The sequence below is a fragment of the Seriola dumerili genome, unplaced genomic scaffold, assembly GCF_002260705.1.
Source record: "Seriola dumerili isolate Sdu_G_001 unplaced genomic scaffold, Sdu_1.0 BDQW01025228.1, whole genome shotgun sequence".
NCBI lineage: Eukaryota > Metazoa > Chordata > Actinopteri > Carangiformes > Carangidae > Seriola > Seriola dumerili.
In genome coordinates, this window is record NW_019199483.1 from 1 (window position 1) to 18820 (window position 18820).

An 18820-nucleotide genomic window follows, 5' to 3' on the forward strand; every position below is an offset into this window, starting at 1 on the left:
TATGTTGTTGAGAAGAATTGACTAGAGCAATATCAAATCTTAGCAATACGAAGTCATCAGCTTCAATGCCATCATCAGACTGGAGGTAAATAATTTAGAAACATCCTTTACGAATTAAACATAGCGAAGTAGAAAATCCTGGATATGAACGGGACAACGCCTACAGTTTCGCAGAAGACGCCATACACTGTAGACATATCTGAAGCGACACCAAAAGGAGAGAGATATCTCTCTCTAGTTAATGCAGTTGATCCTATATTGTCGGAAGCAATTTCCAGTTAAACACGTATCAATCTGAGTGAAAGTGAAAAAGCACTTTTAATATTTGGAAGTTAGACAGGAAGAGAAAGGGTCGAAATATTTGCTCTGAACTAACTCTTCATGAAAAGACTTTAGACCGCGAGCAGCCAGGCTGTGCATAATTTATCTACTCACAGCTGTAGACGGAGGCACACACCTAGCTCGTTCTGGTACTGCAGTGTTATAGTTCTGGCTTTTGGTACTAATGGACAATGCTCCTGTATTCAAACAAATCGATGTATAATGTTAAAATAATGGAAAATTCTTCCCATTGGAAGTCTTGTTATTCATCTTCAATGTGGCGAACTCCTGATGAGGGGTTCAAATTTCTTCGGAAGGATTAACTTGATATATCTTCATACAGTTTATATTACGTCAGAAAAACGCCAAGATACAATTTATATCTGAATCTCTCTCGCTGAAATATCTCACTTGTCAAGTGAATGTTACAACTACGAGACATTCTCACGGGGTCCTATCTGTTACTATATGCATATGAATATATACTCACTAGCCACTGGACCAATGGAGGTCAATAGTATCATATTTCAGTCGAGCAATGCTACCATAAAGGATTCTGGTTGAAGAACATTGAGGACGCAACAACGACCAGATCTCCCCGATCGATCTATTAAATACATATTGTCAGTCTGCTCAACTATCAAAACAAGAATATACACTCTATAGATAGTCCGTGATAGCTCTCTCTCGCTTCTCAGTTGCATAAAGACTCTAGTACGGTGACATCGGAGGTGGTATGATCCTTCCATACTTCCTCTGTGCTATCCTCTTCTCGCGCGCAATCTCCATGATAAACTATTATGAATTAGTGTTGTTTTTTTTCCCAGAAGTGGCACGTCTAGACACACGTTTGAGAGAAAGGTCTCCAGCAACTATCGTACACACCTATCTTCGACCTTTCACTGTTACGAGAGACAGAGACGTCTTCGTCCTACCGTTTATCTGCGCAGTGAAACACATCGAACCCTTTAGAGCTTACAGCTTAGGAGCTTGTATAATGCAACAATGAGTACCACAGTTCCCCTCAGATCATATTTCTACTTACGTCGTAATGGAGAATAACGCACCTGGGGCCTCTGCCTCAGTTCACTCCAACTGCCTTTGCCCTGACCCTCCATTGAAACACCAGTATCTAGTTTATTTCATCCTAGAGAAGGAAGATTAGCCAACACCGTCCATGTCCATGCCTGTTCTCCATCCTGTAATTCCAGTGCGAAGAACAGGTAATCCTTACGCAGACTACCAAATAACCTTACTATGACACCTAGTCGAAGGAGATTTCCTATCTATCCCATTAGGCCAGGAGACTCTGGCTCTCTCCACTCAAGCAGTTAACTGTGACGTCCACCATCAATATTGCGGTTAGACCAATAGAACAATTGACAACGCATCCAGTTATTGTCTCTCCGTGGCGTGCGCAACACGGCTCAGTGGTGGAGGAAAAGTCCCAGATCCACCGACCACTACGTACAAGGCTCTCGCTGGCTTACCAACGGTATGGTACTAGCCTCTTAGACAACCGACTCAGGCTCCCGTGACAACTCTCGTGCCCACCATCATTATGCACTACCAAGTTTCTACAATGACTGACCGCCCCTTGATTCAGTCTGGACCAATACAATGGAAGATACGGACTATGAGGATGTTCAGTATACAAGAGATCCATGGCCACCAGAGACTGGTTGTTGTTTGCCAAGGGACAACGGTGAGACGCTCGCTCTCACTGTTCGTGCTACAGTCACCATCAAGCTGTCCACAGTGTGGAGATGCTGTGTAAGGCCTACTTGACAAGTAATCTTTGATGCTCGCATAATCTGCTGTCTCACTCTAGAGTCGTAATGACCACGTCTTCTCAGACCTCAACCTGGCTTATACTTGGTGATCGGTCTGCGGGCTCGCATTTTCGTCTGCTCTCCACTATTGGTCACCATCGTGCCTTCAACGTGGCACAGAAACCCAAACCAGCCAAAGCAGCTCCTCCCTGCAGGAACAGTTCGTGATCAGTTCATGAGAGGAACTCCACCATGCAGCAGATTCCACTCTGGTCATCCCAAGGATGGCCTACTAGGTACAGTCTGTCTCTAGCACGAGACCAGGAAAGGGAAAAGCTGGTGGTTCAGACAACCTGTGCCAAAGGGCTCCAGAATACATCGTGTCAATACCAGAGGCACAGAGCTGACAGACACTAGTGACCTCAGCATCTTCCACTCTGCAGGTAGGAATGCAATATACACATTTGGTTTTTTGCAGTACTTTCCCTTCATCAGTGTTATGTCAACTTCGTTCCATGGTATTTAAATTGTACTATCGATTACAAATTTTTCCTGTTTTTTTCTCATGAAGAACAACAATGCATCTAATTATTTACCTTCAGCAGGTGGGTTATTCAATTTGAATCAAAAATTGAACTAGAAAGACTTTTTTACATTCCTCATGTTGAACATACTTGACAGCTGTTGAATCCTGGAGGGTGGCGCTGTGTTTGTTTAGTAAAATGCCTGTTCATGAACGCCAGACGGTCAGTCAAAGGACAAATAACGTTCGTGAATCAAAACGAACAGCTCCATAGATAGATAGAAAATCTCTCTCCGTAAGACTGGGTATCGCGCTTTTTACGCTATAATAACTTCGGAATTTAAATATATACTTTCGGACATCGCTCTGCGTTACAGCTAAATGGAATTCATTAATGTAAACCTACATTTATAAAGACTGAACTGCAGGAAACAGCGCCACAACAATTGTGCGGTCTGATTATGTACAATGGAGTTTCGCAAAAGGTACGTGCTGCCTCCATAGTTGTTCTTTTCGTTGTTCTCTCTCTCGCAATCTATATCGCCCTCAAGTGACTGAGTGTACTCATAGAGATAATTGCACGATGAGCAAGTAATTCGTGCGATCGTCCTTAGTGTAGCGTGGCTTACTGATTCTTCCAGCTGGACGTTAAAGTGCGTCTGTGTGTGTGAAGGATCGTGTAGTATCATCGGCAAACTATAGAACATCTATCTGACGTGTGTAACAAGACATGAACGTGTGCCGAACCTCGCCAGTCATATGTGTGTGTAGGATAACGCTTGACAGCGGAATATATCTCTCGCTACAGCAAAATCGGTTCAGTTTCATGCTTCTTCAAGCTGGAAGGTAATATTAGATAACCCCAGTACGAATCTTTAACACTAGAAGAGGAAATTCTGGATATGAACGACAACGCACCCACAATTTCGTAAGACGTAATACACTTGGACCGAATATCTGAAGCGACACCAAAAGAGAGCGATTGCTCTCTGAGTTAATGCAGTTATCCCTGATGTTGAAGCAACGATTCAGTTAAAACGTACATCTGAGTGCAAAGTGCAACCATTTTGATATTGAAGTTCAGACAGGAAAGAGATGGATCAAAGTTCTGCTTGATTTTGCCATCTTAAACAAAGACTTTAGACCGCGAGCAGCAGGCTGTTCATATTTAATACTCACAGACTGTAGACGGAGGCGTACCACCTCATTCGATCTTTGGTACTGCCAGTTGTTATAGTTCGTGTTTTCGACCTTAATGACAATCGGCTTCCTTATCTTTAAGGATCAACGACATGCCGCATTTCTCGCTCAATATAATGTTAAAATAATGGAAAAATTTCTCCCATTGGAAGTCTTTTACTTCATTTAATGACAACTTTGACTTAGCATTTGAGGGGTCCAAATTCTCGGATCATACATAAACTGCACTGCATACAGTATTATATTACGCATGCCATACACCCGAACGCGACGGAAAAAACACAAGACTACATTGATACATCCTGAATCCTTTCACTGAGTTGATTACTGGCTCCAAGGGACTGTTAAACTTGGAGATTTCAGGATTTATGATATGGAAGTTTATTAGCCACCGACAATGGGGCCAATAGTTTATCAGGACAATTGTACCATAAAGATTCTGGTTGAAGAAATTAACGACCAACCACCCAGAAATAATCTATTAAAGTCATTTCATGGAGTCCAGGTCAATGAAAACATAGAATTCAACACAGTGATAGCTGTAGGTTAGTGCTCCAGTGATAAAGGACTCAGGTGACAATGGAATGGTTGATCTTCATTATTCCAGATAATATGCCTTTTCAAACTGAGAGAATCTCTAGATAACTATTATGCCAATTAGTGGTGTCAGAAGCTGTTAGACCGATGAGAAGGTTCCAGACATATGACGATCCTTTCACTGGTGTACAGACAGAGGTTTCACCTCCCTTGTGTGTGTGATGAAACTATGGACCTTTAGAGCTGCTGGATGTCTAAATGACACTCGCTCTGTCACAGTTTCCCTCAGTCATTTTCTGACTATACCGCTCCTTAATGGAGAATAAGCGACGTGGGGCCTTGCTCCAGTTCTCCACTGCCTTTGACCCTGACTCCATGAAACCAGTATCTAGTTATATTCATCCTAGAGAAGGAGATAGCCAACACCTCCATGTCCCATGCTGTTTCTCCATCAATCCAGAGAATTAGGTAATCTTTACTGAGCACATTAAAAAAACTTTTACTATCTGTAGAGTCGACTGAAGGAGTAGTTCTTTTCGCCTCAGCATTCAGGCTCAGAGTTCCACTCGTGGGCTCCTCCATATGCCATCCGTGCAAGCACCAGTAACTGTGCACCGCGTTTCACAATCCATTCATTGTTTGGACCAGCCAATGACTAACGCACCAGTTATTCGTCTTCTCCGTGGCGTGCTACACGGCTATATGGTGGAGATATCCAGATCCACATGATAAAGCTCTCTGTTGCAAGGTGATAGCCTTAGATACTGACTCTGTGACAACTCTCGGATACCCTACCAGTTTCTACAAGTGACGACGCACCTTGTTCAGTTCTGGCACCAATTACAACGGAGAGATCCGGACTATGAGGATGTTCAAGTCTACAGAGATCCGCGTCACCACGAGCACTGGTTGCTTGTTGGCCAAAGGCAACGGGGATGCCTGCTCTCTCTGCTACAGTCAACCATCAAGCTGTCACAGTGGAGACTGCTGTTTAAGGGCCTTACTCTTACAGGGGGAACTGAGGTGCCTCTAGAGTTGACATTCTTCTTGAACCTCAACCTGTACTCTGGTGATCCGTCTGGCTCAAGTTATTCACTTTCTCCTGCCTCATCACCATATTGGTCGAATCTGTCTCAAAAGATAGCCTTAGAACAACCCAAACCCTCAGCAACAGCAGGCTCCTTACCTGCAGGAAGTCGTGAATCAGCTGAGAGGAACTCCACCATCGTCAGATTCGCACTCTTGGGTCTCAAACGATGGCCCTACTGGTTACAGTTCCTGTTTCTAGCAGAGACCGGCAAAGGCACAAGCCTGCAAGATGGTCAGGACAGCCTGTTGCGCAAAGGGCTCCAGATACATCGTGGCTCCAGTGATAACCAAGAGGCCACAGGCAGTGACAGACACTATGACTCAGCAGGCTTCCACTCGCAGGTTAGGAATCCACTTACACAGCTAGATCATATATTTTTTATATCTCCTTATTATTGGAATAAAAAGTACATAATTTCTTCTCCTAGGACTATGTTGCACGAATATTTTATTAATAAGCAGCTCCATCACTTCTAACCTCAACACGGAGATGCACTTAACTCTTCCTTTCTTGGCGAACATACTCATTCAAACACTCGCACTGGATTAAAATACAGCTACAAACAACTAAAAACTAATAACTATGATAAGTGCACGTCAAGACAAGTGTAAACAATTCTCTACAGGGTCCTGGCACTGTTATGTTATGTATAAACCCTGGCCAGCCGCCACTGATTGCCCAAGTACAGTGCGTCCTGTTGCAGTCGGTCACATTACTGTGGGTTTGAAGAACGTGAATCAGTCAGACAGGATCCGTATGGGTGCTGAAACTCCGCTCCCGAAACGCGCTCGTCCTATTTTAGCGCTCCGGATTAAAAAAAGTTAAATAATGTTTGTAATAATGGCCTTTACCACAACAAAATTAACAATTACTGGACAAGCTATCATCACAAAGACTAACTGCGATAAAAAAACGCAGTCAAAAACCATCACGTTTCTTGTAAACAATGGCAGTCTCGCAAAAGCATGTTTGCTGCTCGTTGCTCTGATTCTCTTGTTGTATCTTCTCCTCGTTGAAGCGCATACTCGACCTCATGGATCAATTATTCCATATTACCCTAGAAATGAAAGAAAGATCATTTGCTAAGGCAAATCTTCGCTAACCGTGACTTTTTATGGTCACAAAGAGTGTCAATAATTTAACTTTTCTTGTCAGATTATATAGAATATTCATGATCCCATTTAAAAATATACGCGAAACGGCTAAGGTTAGTCATGTTAACGTAGCTCAAAAGCCTGAAAGAGCCTAAAGGGCAAGCTCTCAACGCTCTGGCGTGCATGACTGTACAATGGCAAGCCTTGAACGCGATGAGGCGTGCCGACCGTTGAATTACGACTCGGCCGGAACATCCAACCGACCAGCTCCGTGTGCTCACACTCCGCTCTCGAACAACGATCTCTCGTACCATCTATTTACCACTGCTATGAGCATTTCCCGGCGAATTAAAACTGATGTCGATGAATCATCCCATGGATTCAGGACTCCATAACAGCAAATCTCAGTGTTACTGGTAACCTACACTCATTAAAGACTGAAGCGCTGTCTCTGAACAGGACCACAACAAGCGGGTCCTTTAAAAAATAATAGCGTCTTGGCAAAAAGTACCGTGTGCCTCTTCGCTTCTCTATCTTTCTTTTCTTTCGTTCGGTGAAAATATCGACCTCAGTGACCATTATTCAATAACCTGAGGAAATGCAAAGAGGTTCAGTGTCAGCTAAATCTCTGCTATTATCTCAGACCTGACGTTAAAACACTGAACAGAGGAAGATGCGTCTTGACCACCCATTGCAACATAAAGACATAATGCTGGGATCGTGAACAATGGAGACCTCGTGAACTGCTACATTGCTTTTGATAAGATTGACAGGGCTGAATATAATTGTGATCTATCTCAAAATCATCTGATACTGCAAAACTGGAGGTCGAAACTGAAAATCCAGTACCGAATTTTAACTATAGAACCTCAGAAATTTTAACGATATTGAAACGACACACGCCCACAAGTTTCGCAGAGACGTCTGAATACACTTGGACATATCTGAAGCGACACAAAAGCGAGTAGCGATTTCTCCTGGACAGAATTGCAGCTTGAATCCATATGTGGAAGCAATTCAGTTAAACCGTACCATCCTGAGTGAAAGGTGAGTATAATTTAATATTGAATGTGCGCAAGACAGGAAGAGATGGATCAAAGTTTCGCTGATTGCATCTTAAAACAAAGACTTTAGGACCGCGCAGGCAGCAGGCACTGTTCAAACTATTTAATACTCGCCAGCTGTAAGATGGAGGCAACTCTTGCTCGCGGTCTAAAAGTCTATTGTTAAGATCAAATCAGCACAAACTTTGATCATCTCTTACCTTTGTCTGCACTTAATTATTAAAACTATCACTTTTCCTCAGATGGTACGTTTTAACTGAACTTCGCTATCCAACATTCAGGAATCACTGCCTATTACTCAGAGATAAAATCGCTCTCCTTTTGGGGTGATCGCTTCAGATATGGTCCAAGTGTATTACGTCTCCTGCAGAAACTGTGGGGCGTTGTTCGTTCATATCTAAATTATCTAGTTCTATATTTTAAAAATTCGATACTGGATTTTCTAGTATTACCTCAGGTTTTGAGAAGCAGCGTGATTTTGAGATGCAAAATATTATTCCCTGTCAATTCTTATCAACAATGTACAGCTTCACCAGTCTCCTTGTTCACATCCAGATATTTCTTATTTGCAATGGTGTCAAGACGCATCTTCCTCTGGTTCCAGTGTTTTAACTCAAGGGCTGAGATCAGTAAGCAAGATTGCTACAACTGACCCTTTTTCATTTCCTCAGGTATTGAATAATGATCCTGAGGGTCGATATTTCACGAACGGAAAGGAAAAAAAGAGTGAAGAACGGGGAAGAGCAGCACGTTACTTTTGCCAGACGCTAATTATTTTAAGGACCGCATTGTTGTGTCCTTTCAGACAGCGCTTCAGTCTTTATAGGTGTAGGTTTCGAACACTGAATTTTTGCTTGTTATTGTCCTGATCTCATGGATATTCACACAGTTTTAATCCCGAGAATGCTTCAGCAGATAAATAGAACGAGAAGCGTTTTCGGAGGCGGGAGTCGAGCACCACGGAGCTGTCGGTTGATTTCGCGATCTATGCAACGTCGCACGCTCATGGCGGTTCAAAGGCTTTGCGATATTTAACCAACAAACAGCGCCACCCTTTAAGTTTCAGGACTCTTTTAAGCTACGGTTAACTATGATTAACATGATAACCTTAACGTTTCGCGTATATCTATTAATGGGACATGAATTCTATATATCTGACAAGAAAATCTTATTATTGACACTCTTTGTGACCATAAAAGTACGGTAGCAAGATTTGCTACAACTGATCTTTCTTTCATTTCCTAGGGTATTGAATAATTAGTCACTGAGGTCGATATGTCACGAACGAAACAACAAAGAATCAGAGCAACGAGCAGCACATGCCTTTTGCGAGACTCCATTGTTACAAAGAAACGTATTTTTGACTGCTTTTTTTTATCGCAGTTAAGTCTTTGTATTGTAGCTTTCCAGTAATTTTTAATTTTGTTGTAAAGGTCCTTATTCCAAACATATTTAACGTTTTTTTTAAATCCGGAGCGCTAAATAGGACGAGCGCGTTTTCGGAGCGGAGTTTCAGCACCACGGATCTGTCTGACTGATTCACGTTCTTCCCTAATGTCAACGACGCACTGTCTTGGCAATCATGGGCTGGCATTTTACTAACAAACAGTGCCACCCTGTAGAATTTATTAGACTTGTCTGACGGCATTTAATGTGATTAGTTTAAGTTTTTGTGTATTTTTATCAGTGCGAGTTTGAATTGAGTATTGTTCCCAAGAAAGTAGATTAATGACATCCCGTGTGAGGTTAAGTGATGGAGCTTTATTAATAAAAAATTCTGCAACATAGTCCAAGAAGAAATTATGACTTTTTTTCAATAAAAGAAATAAAAAAATATATATATGTGTAGTGGATTCCTACCTGCAGAGTGGAAGCTGCTGAGTCACTAGTGTCTGTCACTCCTGTGCCTCTTGGTATACTGGACACGATGTATCTGGAGCCCTTTGGCACAGGCTGTCTGACCACCAGCTTTCCTTTCCTGGTCTCTGCTAGAAACAGACTGTACCAGTAGGCATCGTTGGAGACCAGAGTGGAATCTGCGATGGTGGAGTTCCTCTCACTGATCACACTGTTCCTGCAGGGAGGAGCTGCTTTGCTGGGTTTGGGTTTCTGGCACTTGAGCACGATGGTGACCAATATGGTGATGAGCAGGAGAAATGACACTGAGCCCAGACCGATCACCAAGTACAGGTTGAGGTCAGAGAAGATGTCATACTCTAGAGGCACCTCAGTCATGTCAGAGTAGGCCTTAACAGCAGTCTCCACTGTGGACAGCTTGATGGTGACTGTAGCAGAGAGAGCAGGCTCCCCGTTGTCCTTGGCAACAACAACCAGTCTCTGGTGGCGTGGATCTCTGTAACTGAACATCCTCATAGTCCGGATCTCTCCGTTGTATTGGTCCAGACTGAACAAGGTGGCGTCAGTCACTTGTAGAAACTGGTAGGTAATCCGAGAGTTGTGCACAGAGTCAGTATCTAAGGCTATCACCTTGGCAACCAGAGAGCCTTTATCAGTGGATCTGGGGATCTTTTCCTCCACCACAGAGCCGTGTGCACGCCACGGAGAGACAATAACTGGTGCGTTGTCATTCTGGTCCACAATAATGATGTGAACGGTCACGTTACTGCTGAGTGGAGGAGAGCCAGAGTCTCTAGCCTCAATGTGGAAAAGAAACTCCTTCTCGATCTCATAGTCAAAAGTTTTTAGTGCATAAAGATTACCATTCTCTGGATTGATGGAGAACAGCATGGACATGGAGGTGTTGGCTATCTCCTTCTCTAGGATGAAATAAACTAGATACTGGTTTTCATGGAGGTCAGGGTCAAAGGCAGTGAGTGAACTGAGCAAGGCCCCAGGTGCGTTATTCTCCATTACACGTATAGTAGAAAATGACTGAGGGAACTGTGGAACATTGTCATTAACATCCAGCAGCTCTAAAGTCATAGTTTCATTGTCAGATAAAGGAGGAGAACCTCTGTCTGTAACAGTGAAAGTGATGTCATATTCTGGAACCTTCTCACGGTCTAACGGCTCTGACACCACTAATTCATAATAGTTATCAGAGGATTCTCTCAGTTTGAAAGGCATATTATCTGGAATATGAAGATCAACCACTCCATTGTCACCTGAGTCTTTATCACTGACACTAACTACAGCTATCACTGTGTCTAATTCTATGTTTTCATTGACTGGACTCTGAAATGATTTAATAGATATTTCTGGGTGGTTGTCGTTCATGTCTTCAACCAGAATCTTTATGGTACATTGTCCTGATAAACTATCGACTCCATGGTCAGTGGCTATAACTTCCATATCATAAATCCTGAAATCCTCATAGTTTAACATTCCCTTGACAGTAATTTCACCAGTGGAAGGATTCAGATTAAATGTATCTTGTGTTTTCTCTGACGTATATAAACTGTATGAGTATGTTATCTCAGAATTTGACCCCTCATCTAAGTCAGTTGCATTAAGATGAATAACAAGACTTCCAATGGGAGAATTTTCCATTATTTTAACATTATACATCGTTTTCTTAAATACAGGAGCATTGTCATTAGTGTCCAAAACACGAACTATAACACTGGCAGTACCAGAACGAGCAGGTGTGCCTCCATCTACAGCTGCGAGTATTAAATTATGAACAGCCTGCTGCTCGCGGTCTAAAGTCTTTGTTAAGATCAAATCAGCAAACTTTGATCCATCTCTTCCTGTCTGAACTTCAATATCAAAATGTTCACTTTCACTCAGATGGTACGTTTTAACTGAATTGCTTCCAACATCAGGATCAACTGCATTACTCAGAGAGAATCGCTCTCCTTTTGGTGTCGCTTCAGATATGTCCAAGTGTATTACGTCTCTACGAAACTGTGGGGCGTTGTCGTTCATATCCAGAATTTCTACTTCTATGTTAAAAATTCGTACTGGGTTATCTAGTATTACCTCCAGCTTGAGATAGCATGAAAATGACGACTTTGTTGTACAAATATATTCCCTGTCAATCTTCTCAACAATATACAGTTCGCCAGTTTCTTTGTTCACGTCCAGATATTTCTTATTTGCGATGATATCTAGACGCATCTTCCTCTGATTCAGCGTTTTAACGTCCAGGCTGAGATCAGTAGCAAGATTTGCTACAACAGATCCTTCTTTCATTTCCTCGGGTATTGAATAATGAGTCACTGAGGTCGATATGTCACGAACGAAACAACAAAGAACAACGAGGAGCAGCACGTACCTTTTGCGAAACTCCATTGTTACAAGAGACCGCATTGTTGTGTGCGTGTTTCCTGCAGTTCAGTCTTTATAATGTAGGTTTACATTAATATTCCATTTTGCTGTAACGGTCCTGATCCCAAAGATATTTACCGTTTTAAATTCCGAAGGTTATTTCAGCGTTAAAAAGCGCGATACCGTTTACGGAGAGGAGTTTCAGCACCAGGGAGCTGTTCGGTTGATTCACGAACGTTATATTGTCTTTGACTGACCGTCATGGCGTTCATGAACAGGCATTTTACTAACAAACAGCGCCACCCTCCAGGATTTCAACACTGTCAAGTATGTTCACATGAGGAAATGTAAAAAGTCTTTCTTAGTTTCATTTTGATTTCAAATTGAATAACCACCTTGCTGAAGGTAATAATTAGATGCATTGTTGTTCTTCATGAGAAAAAAAGAGGAAAATTTGTATCGATAGTACAATTTATACCATGGAACGAAGTGTGACATAACACTGATGAAGGGAAAGTACTGCAAAAACAAATGTGTATATTGCATTCCTACCTGCAGAGTGGAAGATGCTGAGTCACTAGTGTCTGTCACTCCTGTGCCTCTTGGTATACTGGACACGATGTATCTGGAGCCCTTTGGCACAGGCTGTCTGACCACCAGCTTTCCTTTCCTGGTCTCTGCTAGAAACAGACTGTACCAGTAGGCATCGTTGGAGACCAGAGTGGAATCTGCGATGGTGGAGTTCCTCTCACTGATCACACTGTTCCTGCAGGGAGGAGCTGCTTTGCTGGGTTTGGGTTTCTGGCACTTGAGCACGATGGTGACCAATATGGTGATGAGCAGGAGAAATGACACTGAGCCCAGACCGATCACCAAGTACAGGTTGAGGTCTGAGAAGATGTCATACTCTAGAGGCACCTCAGTCATGTCAGAGTAGGCCTTAACAGCAGTCTCCACTGTGGACAGCTTGATGGTGACTGTAGCAGAGAGAGCAGGCTCCCCGTTGTCCTTGGCAACAACAACCAGTCTCTGGTGGCGTGGATCTCTGTAACTGAACATCCTCATAGTCCGTATCTCTCCATTGTATTGGTCCAGACTGAACAAGGTGGCGTCAGTCACTTGTAGAAACTGGTAGGTAATGCGAGAGTTGTGCACCGAGTCGGTGTCTAAGGCTATCACCTTGGCAACCAGACAGCCTTTATCGGTGGATCTGGGGATCTTTTCCTCCACCACTGAGCCGTGTGCACGCCACGGAGAGACAATAACTGGAGCGTTGTCATTCTGGTCCACAATAATGATGTGGACGGTCACGTTACTGCTGAGTGGAGGAGAGCCAGAGTCTCTGGCCTCAATGTGGAAAAGAAACTCCTTCTCGATCTCATAGTCAAAAGTTTTTAGTGCGTAAAGATTACCGTTCTCTGGATTGATGGAGAACAGCATGGACATGGAGGTGTTGGCTATCTCCTTCTCTAGGATGAAATAAACTAGATACTGGTTTTCATGGAGGTCAGGGTCAAAGGCAGTGAGTGAACTGAGCAAGGCCCCAGGTGCGTTATTCTCCATTACACGTATAGTAGAAAATGACTGAGGGAACTGTGGAACATTGTCATTAACATCCAGCAGCTCTAAAGTCATAGTTTCATTGTCAGATAAAGGAGGAGAACCTCTGTCTGTAACAGTGAAAGTGATGTCATATTCTGGAACCTTCTCACGGTCTAACGGCTCTGACACCACTAATTCATAATAGTTATCAGAGGATTCTCTCAGTTTGAAAGGCATATTATCTGGAATATGAAGATCAACCACTCCATTGTCACCTGAGTCTTTATCACTGACACTAACTACAGCTATCACTGTGTCTAATTCTATGTTTTCATTGACTGGACTCTGAAATGATTTAATAGATATTTCTGGGTGGTTGTCGTTCATGTCTTCAACCAGAATCTTTATGGTACATTGTCCTGATAAACTATTGACTCCATGGTCAGTGGCTATAATTTCCATATCATAAATCCTGAAATCCTCATAGTTTAACATTCCCTTGACAGTAATTTCACCAGTGGAAGGATTCAGATTAAATGTATCTTGCGTTTTTTCTGACGTATATAAACTGTATGAGTATGTTATCTCAGAATTTGACCCCTCATCTAAGTCAGTTGCATTAAGATGAATAACAAGACTTCCAATGGGAGAATTTTCCATTATTTTAACATTATACATCGATTTGTTGAATACAGGAGCATTGTCATTAGTATCCAAAACATGAACTATAACACTGGCAGTACCAGAACGAGCAGGTGTGCCTCCGTCTACAGCTGTGAGTATTAAATTATGCACAGCCTGCTGCTCGCGGTCTAAAGTCTTTTTCAAGATCAGTTCAGCAAATTTCGACCCTTCTCTTCCTGTCTGAACTTCAATATTAAAATGTTCACTTTCACTCAGATGATACGTGTTAACTGAATTGCTTCCGACATCAGGATCAACTGCATTACTCAGAGAGAATCTCTCTCCTTTTGGTGTCGCTTCAGATAGGTCTAAGTGTATGGCGTCTCTGCGAAACTGTGGGGCGTTGTCGTTCATATCCAGGATTTCTACTTCTATGTTAAAAATTCGTAAAGGATTTTCTAATATTACCTCCAGTCTGAGATAGCATGAAGCTGATGACTTCGTATTGCAAATATATTCTCTATCAATCTTCTCAACAACATACAGTTCACCAGTCTCTTTGTTCACATCCAGATATTTTTTATTTGCAATGATGTCAAGACGCACCTTCCTCTGGTTCAGTGTTTTAACGTCCAGGCTGAGATCAGTAGCAAGATTTGCTACAACTGATCCTTCTTTCATTTCCTCGGGTATTGAATAAAGATTTACTGAGCTCGATATGTTACGAACGGAAGAAAAAAGAATCAGAACAACGAGAAGCACGTACCTTTCGCGAGACTCCATTGTTACAAAGAAACGTAATGTTGACTGATTTTTTTATCGCAGCTCAGTCTTTGTATTGTAGCTTTCCAGTAATTTTTAATTTTGTTGTAAAGGTCCTTATTCCAAACATATTTAACTTTTTTAATCCGGAGCGCTAAATAGGACGAGCGCTTTTTCTGAGCGGAGTTTCAGCACCACGGATCTGTCGGACTGATTCACGATCTTCCCTAATGTCAACGACGCACGGTCATGGCATTCATGGGCTGGCGTTTTACTCACAAACAGCGCCACCATGTAGAATTTATGAGACTTGTCTGACTGCATTTAATATGATTAGTTTAAATTTTTATGTACTTTCATCAATGCGAGTTTAAATTGAGTATTGTTCCCAAGAAAGTAGATTAATGACATCCTGTGTCAGGTTAATTGATGGAGCTTTATTACTTTAAAATTTCTATAACATAGGCCCAAAACAAATTATGACTTTTTTTCAATAACAGAAATAGAAAATTAAAAAATATGTGTAGTAGATTCCTACCTGCAGAGTGGAAGCTGCTGAGTCACTAGTGTCTGTCACTCCTGTGCCTCTTGGTATACTGGACACGATGTATCTGGAGCCCTTTGGCACAGGCTGTCTGACCACCAGCTTTCCTTTCCTGGTCTCTGCTAGGAACAGACTGTACCAGTAGGCATCGTTGGAGACCAGAGTGGAATCTGCGATGGTGGAGTTCCTCTCACTGATCACACTGTTCCTGCAGGGAGGAGCTGCTTTGCTGGGTTTGGGTTTCTGGCACTTGAGCACGATGGTGACCAATATGGTGATGAGCAGGAGAAATGACACTGAGCCCAGACCGATCACCAAGTACAGGTTGAGGTCAGAGAAGATGTCATACTCTAGAGGCACCTCAGTCATGTCAGAGTAGGCCTTAACAGCAGTCTCCACTGTGGACAGCTTGATGGTGACTGTAGCAGAGAGAGCAGGCTCCCCGTTGTCTTTGGCAACAACAACCAGTCTCTGGTGGCGTGGATCTCTGTAACTGAACATCCTCATAGTCCGGATCTCTCCGTTGTATTGGTCCAGATTGAACAAGGTGGCGTCAGTCACTTGTAGAAACTGGTAGGTAATCCGAGAGTTGTGCACCGAGTCAGTATCTAAGGCTATCACCTTGGCAACCAGAGAGCCTTTATCGGTGGATCTGGGGATCTTTTCCTCCACCACTGAGCCGTGAGCACGCCACGGAGAGACAATAACCGGAGCGTTGTCATTCTGGTCCACAATAATGATGTGAACGGTCACGTTACTGCTGAGTGGAGGAGAGCCAGAGTCTCTGGCCTCAATGTGGAAAAGAAACTCTTTCTCTATCTCATAGTCAAAGGTTTTTAGTGCGTAAAGATTACCGTTCTCTGGATTGATGGAGAACAGCATGGACATGGAGGTGTTGGCTATCTCCTTCTCTAGGATGAAATAAACTAGATACTGGTTTTCATGGAGGTCAGGGTCAAAGGCAGTGAGTGAACTGAGCAAGGCCCCAGGTGCGTTATTCTCCATTACACGTATAGTAGAAAATGACTGAGGGAACTGTGGAACATTGTCATTAACATCCAGCAGCTCTAAAGTCATAGTTTCATTGTCAGATAAAGGAGGTGAACCTCTGTCTGTAACAGTGAAAGTGATGTCATATTCTGGAACCTTCTCACGGTCTAACGGCTCTGACACCACTAATTCATAATAGTTATCAGAGGATTCTCTCAGTTTGAAAGGCATATTATCTGGAATATGAAGATCAACCACTCCATTGTCACCTGAGTCTTTGTCACTCACACTAACTACAGCTATCACTGTGTCTAATTCTATGTTTTCATTGACTGGACTCTGAAATGATTTAATAGATATTTCTGGGTGGTTGTCGTTCATGTCTTCAACCAGAATCTTTATGGTACATTGTCCTGATAAACTATTGGCTCCATTGTCAGTTGCTATAACTTCCATATCATAAATCCTGAAATCCTCATAGTTTAACATTCCCTTGACAGTAATTTCACCAGTGGAAGGATTCAGATTAAACGTCTCTTGTGTTTTCTCTGACGTATATAAACTGTATGAGTATATTATCTCAGAATTTGACCCCTCATCTAAGTCTTTTGCTTTGAGGTGAATAACAAGACTTCCAATAGGAGAATTTTCCATTATTTTTATATTGTAACTCAATGTGTCAAATGCAGGAGCGTTGTCATTAGTGTCCAAAACATGAACAACAATGCTAACAGTCCCAGAACGAGCAGGTGTGCCTCCATCTACAGCTGTGAGTATTAAATTATGAACAGCCTGCTGCTCCCTGTCTAAAGCCTGTGTTAAGATTAGTTCAGCAAACTTCGATCCATCTCTTCCTGTCTGAACTTCAATATTAAAATGTTCACTTTCACTCAGATGGTACGTTTTAACTGAATTACTTCCGACATCAGGATCAACTGCATTACTCAGAGAGAATCTCTCTCCTTTTTGCGTCGCTTCAGATATATCTAAGTGTATGGCGTCTCTACGAAACTGTGGGGCGTTGTCGTTCATATCCAGGATTTCTACTTCTATGTTAAAAATTCGTAATGGATTTTCTAGTATTACCTCCAACTTGAGATAGCATGATGCTGATGACTTTGTAGGGCAAAGATATTCCCTGTCAATTTTCTCAACTATATACAGTTCACCAGTCTCTTTGTTCACATCCAGATATTTTTTATTTGCAATGATGTCAAGACGCATCTTCCTCTGATTCAGTGTTTTAACTTCCATGCTGAGATCAGTAGCAAGATTTGCAACAACCGATCCTTCTTTCATTTCCTCGGGTATTGAATAATGAGTCACTGAGGTCGATATGTCATGAACGAAACAAAAAAGAACAACGAGGAGCAGCACGTACCTTTTGCGAGACTCCATTGTTACAAAGGACCGCGTTGTTGTGTGCATGTTTACTCCAGTTCAGCCTTTATAATGCCGGTTTACATTAATATTCCATTTTGCTGTAAATGTCCTGATCCCAAAGTTTTTTACCATTTTACAATCCCGAGGATATTTCAGCGATAAAATGCAGGAGAGCGTTTTCGGAGGGGAGTATCAGCACCACGAAGCTGTCCGTTGATTAACGATCTGCCGCAATGTCACACTCTCACCGTCATGGTTTTCATGGGCTGGCATTTTACTAACAAACAGCGCCACCTTGTAGGACTTACAAGACTCCTCTATCTGCATTTAATATGATTAGTTTGAAATTTTGTTTATTTTTATCAACATGAGTTAAAATTGAGTATTTCAGAAAAGAAAAATCTGGTTCATTCACAATCTTTGTGACCTTAACTGATTAAGTGTAATCACTTTAAAATTACAACAATACAAAATTAATTGTTAGTTATTATTGATAAAACATGAATATAAAAATAAATATTTAGACCGGATTACTTCCTGCAGAGTGGAAGCTGCTGAGTCACTAGTTTATGTTAGTCCTGTGCCTCTTATATAGGAATATTAAGATTAACTACTCCATTATTGCCTGACTCTTTATCACTGACACTAACCACAGCTATCACGGTGTGTAATTCTATTTTTTCATTGACTGGACTCTTAAAATATTTAATAGATATTTTTGGGTGATTTTCATTCATGACTGACATTCATCGTTCTCGATTCGGAGTTTCATCACCACGGAGCTGTTCGGTTGATTCATGATATGACTCAATGTGAACGACAGACTGTCATGGCGTTGATGGGCTGGCATTTTACTAACAGACAGCGACACCCTTTGTGTTTAGCAAGTCTATTTTAGCTGCTTTTATCATAATGAGCTCAAAATTTCTTGTTTTGTTATCAATTTGATTTTAAATTAATCCTTGCTGATGAGAAATTAGATTTATGACACTCTATTTGAGCTTACCTGATAGAGCTTTATTACTTTAAAATTTCTATAACATAGGCCCAAAACAAATTATGACTAAATATTGATAAAAACATAAATATTCAAACAAATATACGCATTTGATTCCTACCTGCAGAGTGGAAGCTGCTGAGTCAC

General features: G+C 41.9%; 3 protein-coding genes across 3 annotated transcripts; all 3 read right to left on the minus strand.

The window, feature by feature from the left end:
• Nucleotides 1-9461: 9461 nt before the first annotated feature.
• Nucleotides 9462-11855, minus strand: LOC111240234 (protocadherin alpha-C2-like; the record flags this gene model as incomplete). The annotated part of the gene is made up of 1 exon (XM_022770199.1): nt 9462-11855. A coding segment is annotated over exon 1 (2394 nt), but the record flags the coding sequence as incomplete, so codon positions are not given.
• Nucleotides 11856-11922: 67 nt separating this feature from the next.
• Nucleotides 11923-14795, minus strand: LOC111240232 (protocadherin alpha-C2-like). Its single transcript, XM_022770197.1, has 2 exons — nt 12384-14795; nt 11923-11949 (listed from the first exon to the last, which is right to left on the minus strand). The coding sequence occupies exons 1-2, from the start codon at nt 14778-14780 to the stop codon at nt 11923-11925; spliced, it is 2424 nt and encodes an 807-aa protein (XP_022625918.1). The 5' UTR covers nt 14781-14795.
• A 105-nt stretch (nt 14796-14900) lies between these two features.
• Nucleotides 14901-17893, minus strand: LOC111240233 (protocadherin beta-16-like). The gene is made up of 2 exons (XM_022770198.1): nt 15298-17893; nt 14901-15077 (listed from the first exon to the last, which is right to left on the minus strand). The coding sequence occupies exons 1-2, from the start codon at nt 17719-17721 to the stop codon at nt 14901-14903; spliced, it is 2601 nt and encodes an 866-aa protein (XP_022625919.1). The 5' UTR covers nt 17722-17893.
• Between the last annotated feature and the right edge of the window lie 927 nt (nt 17894-18820).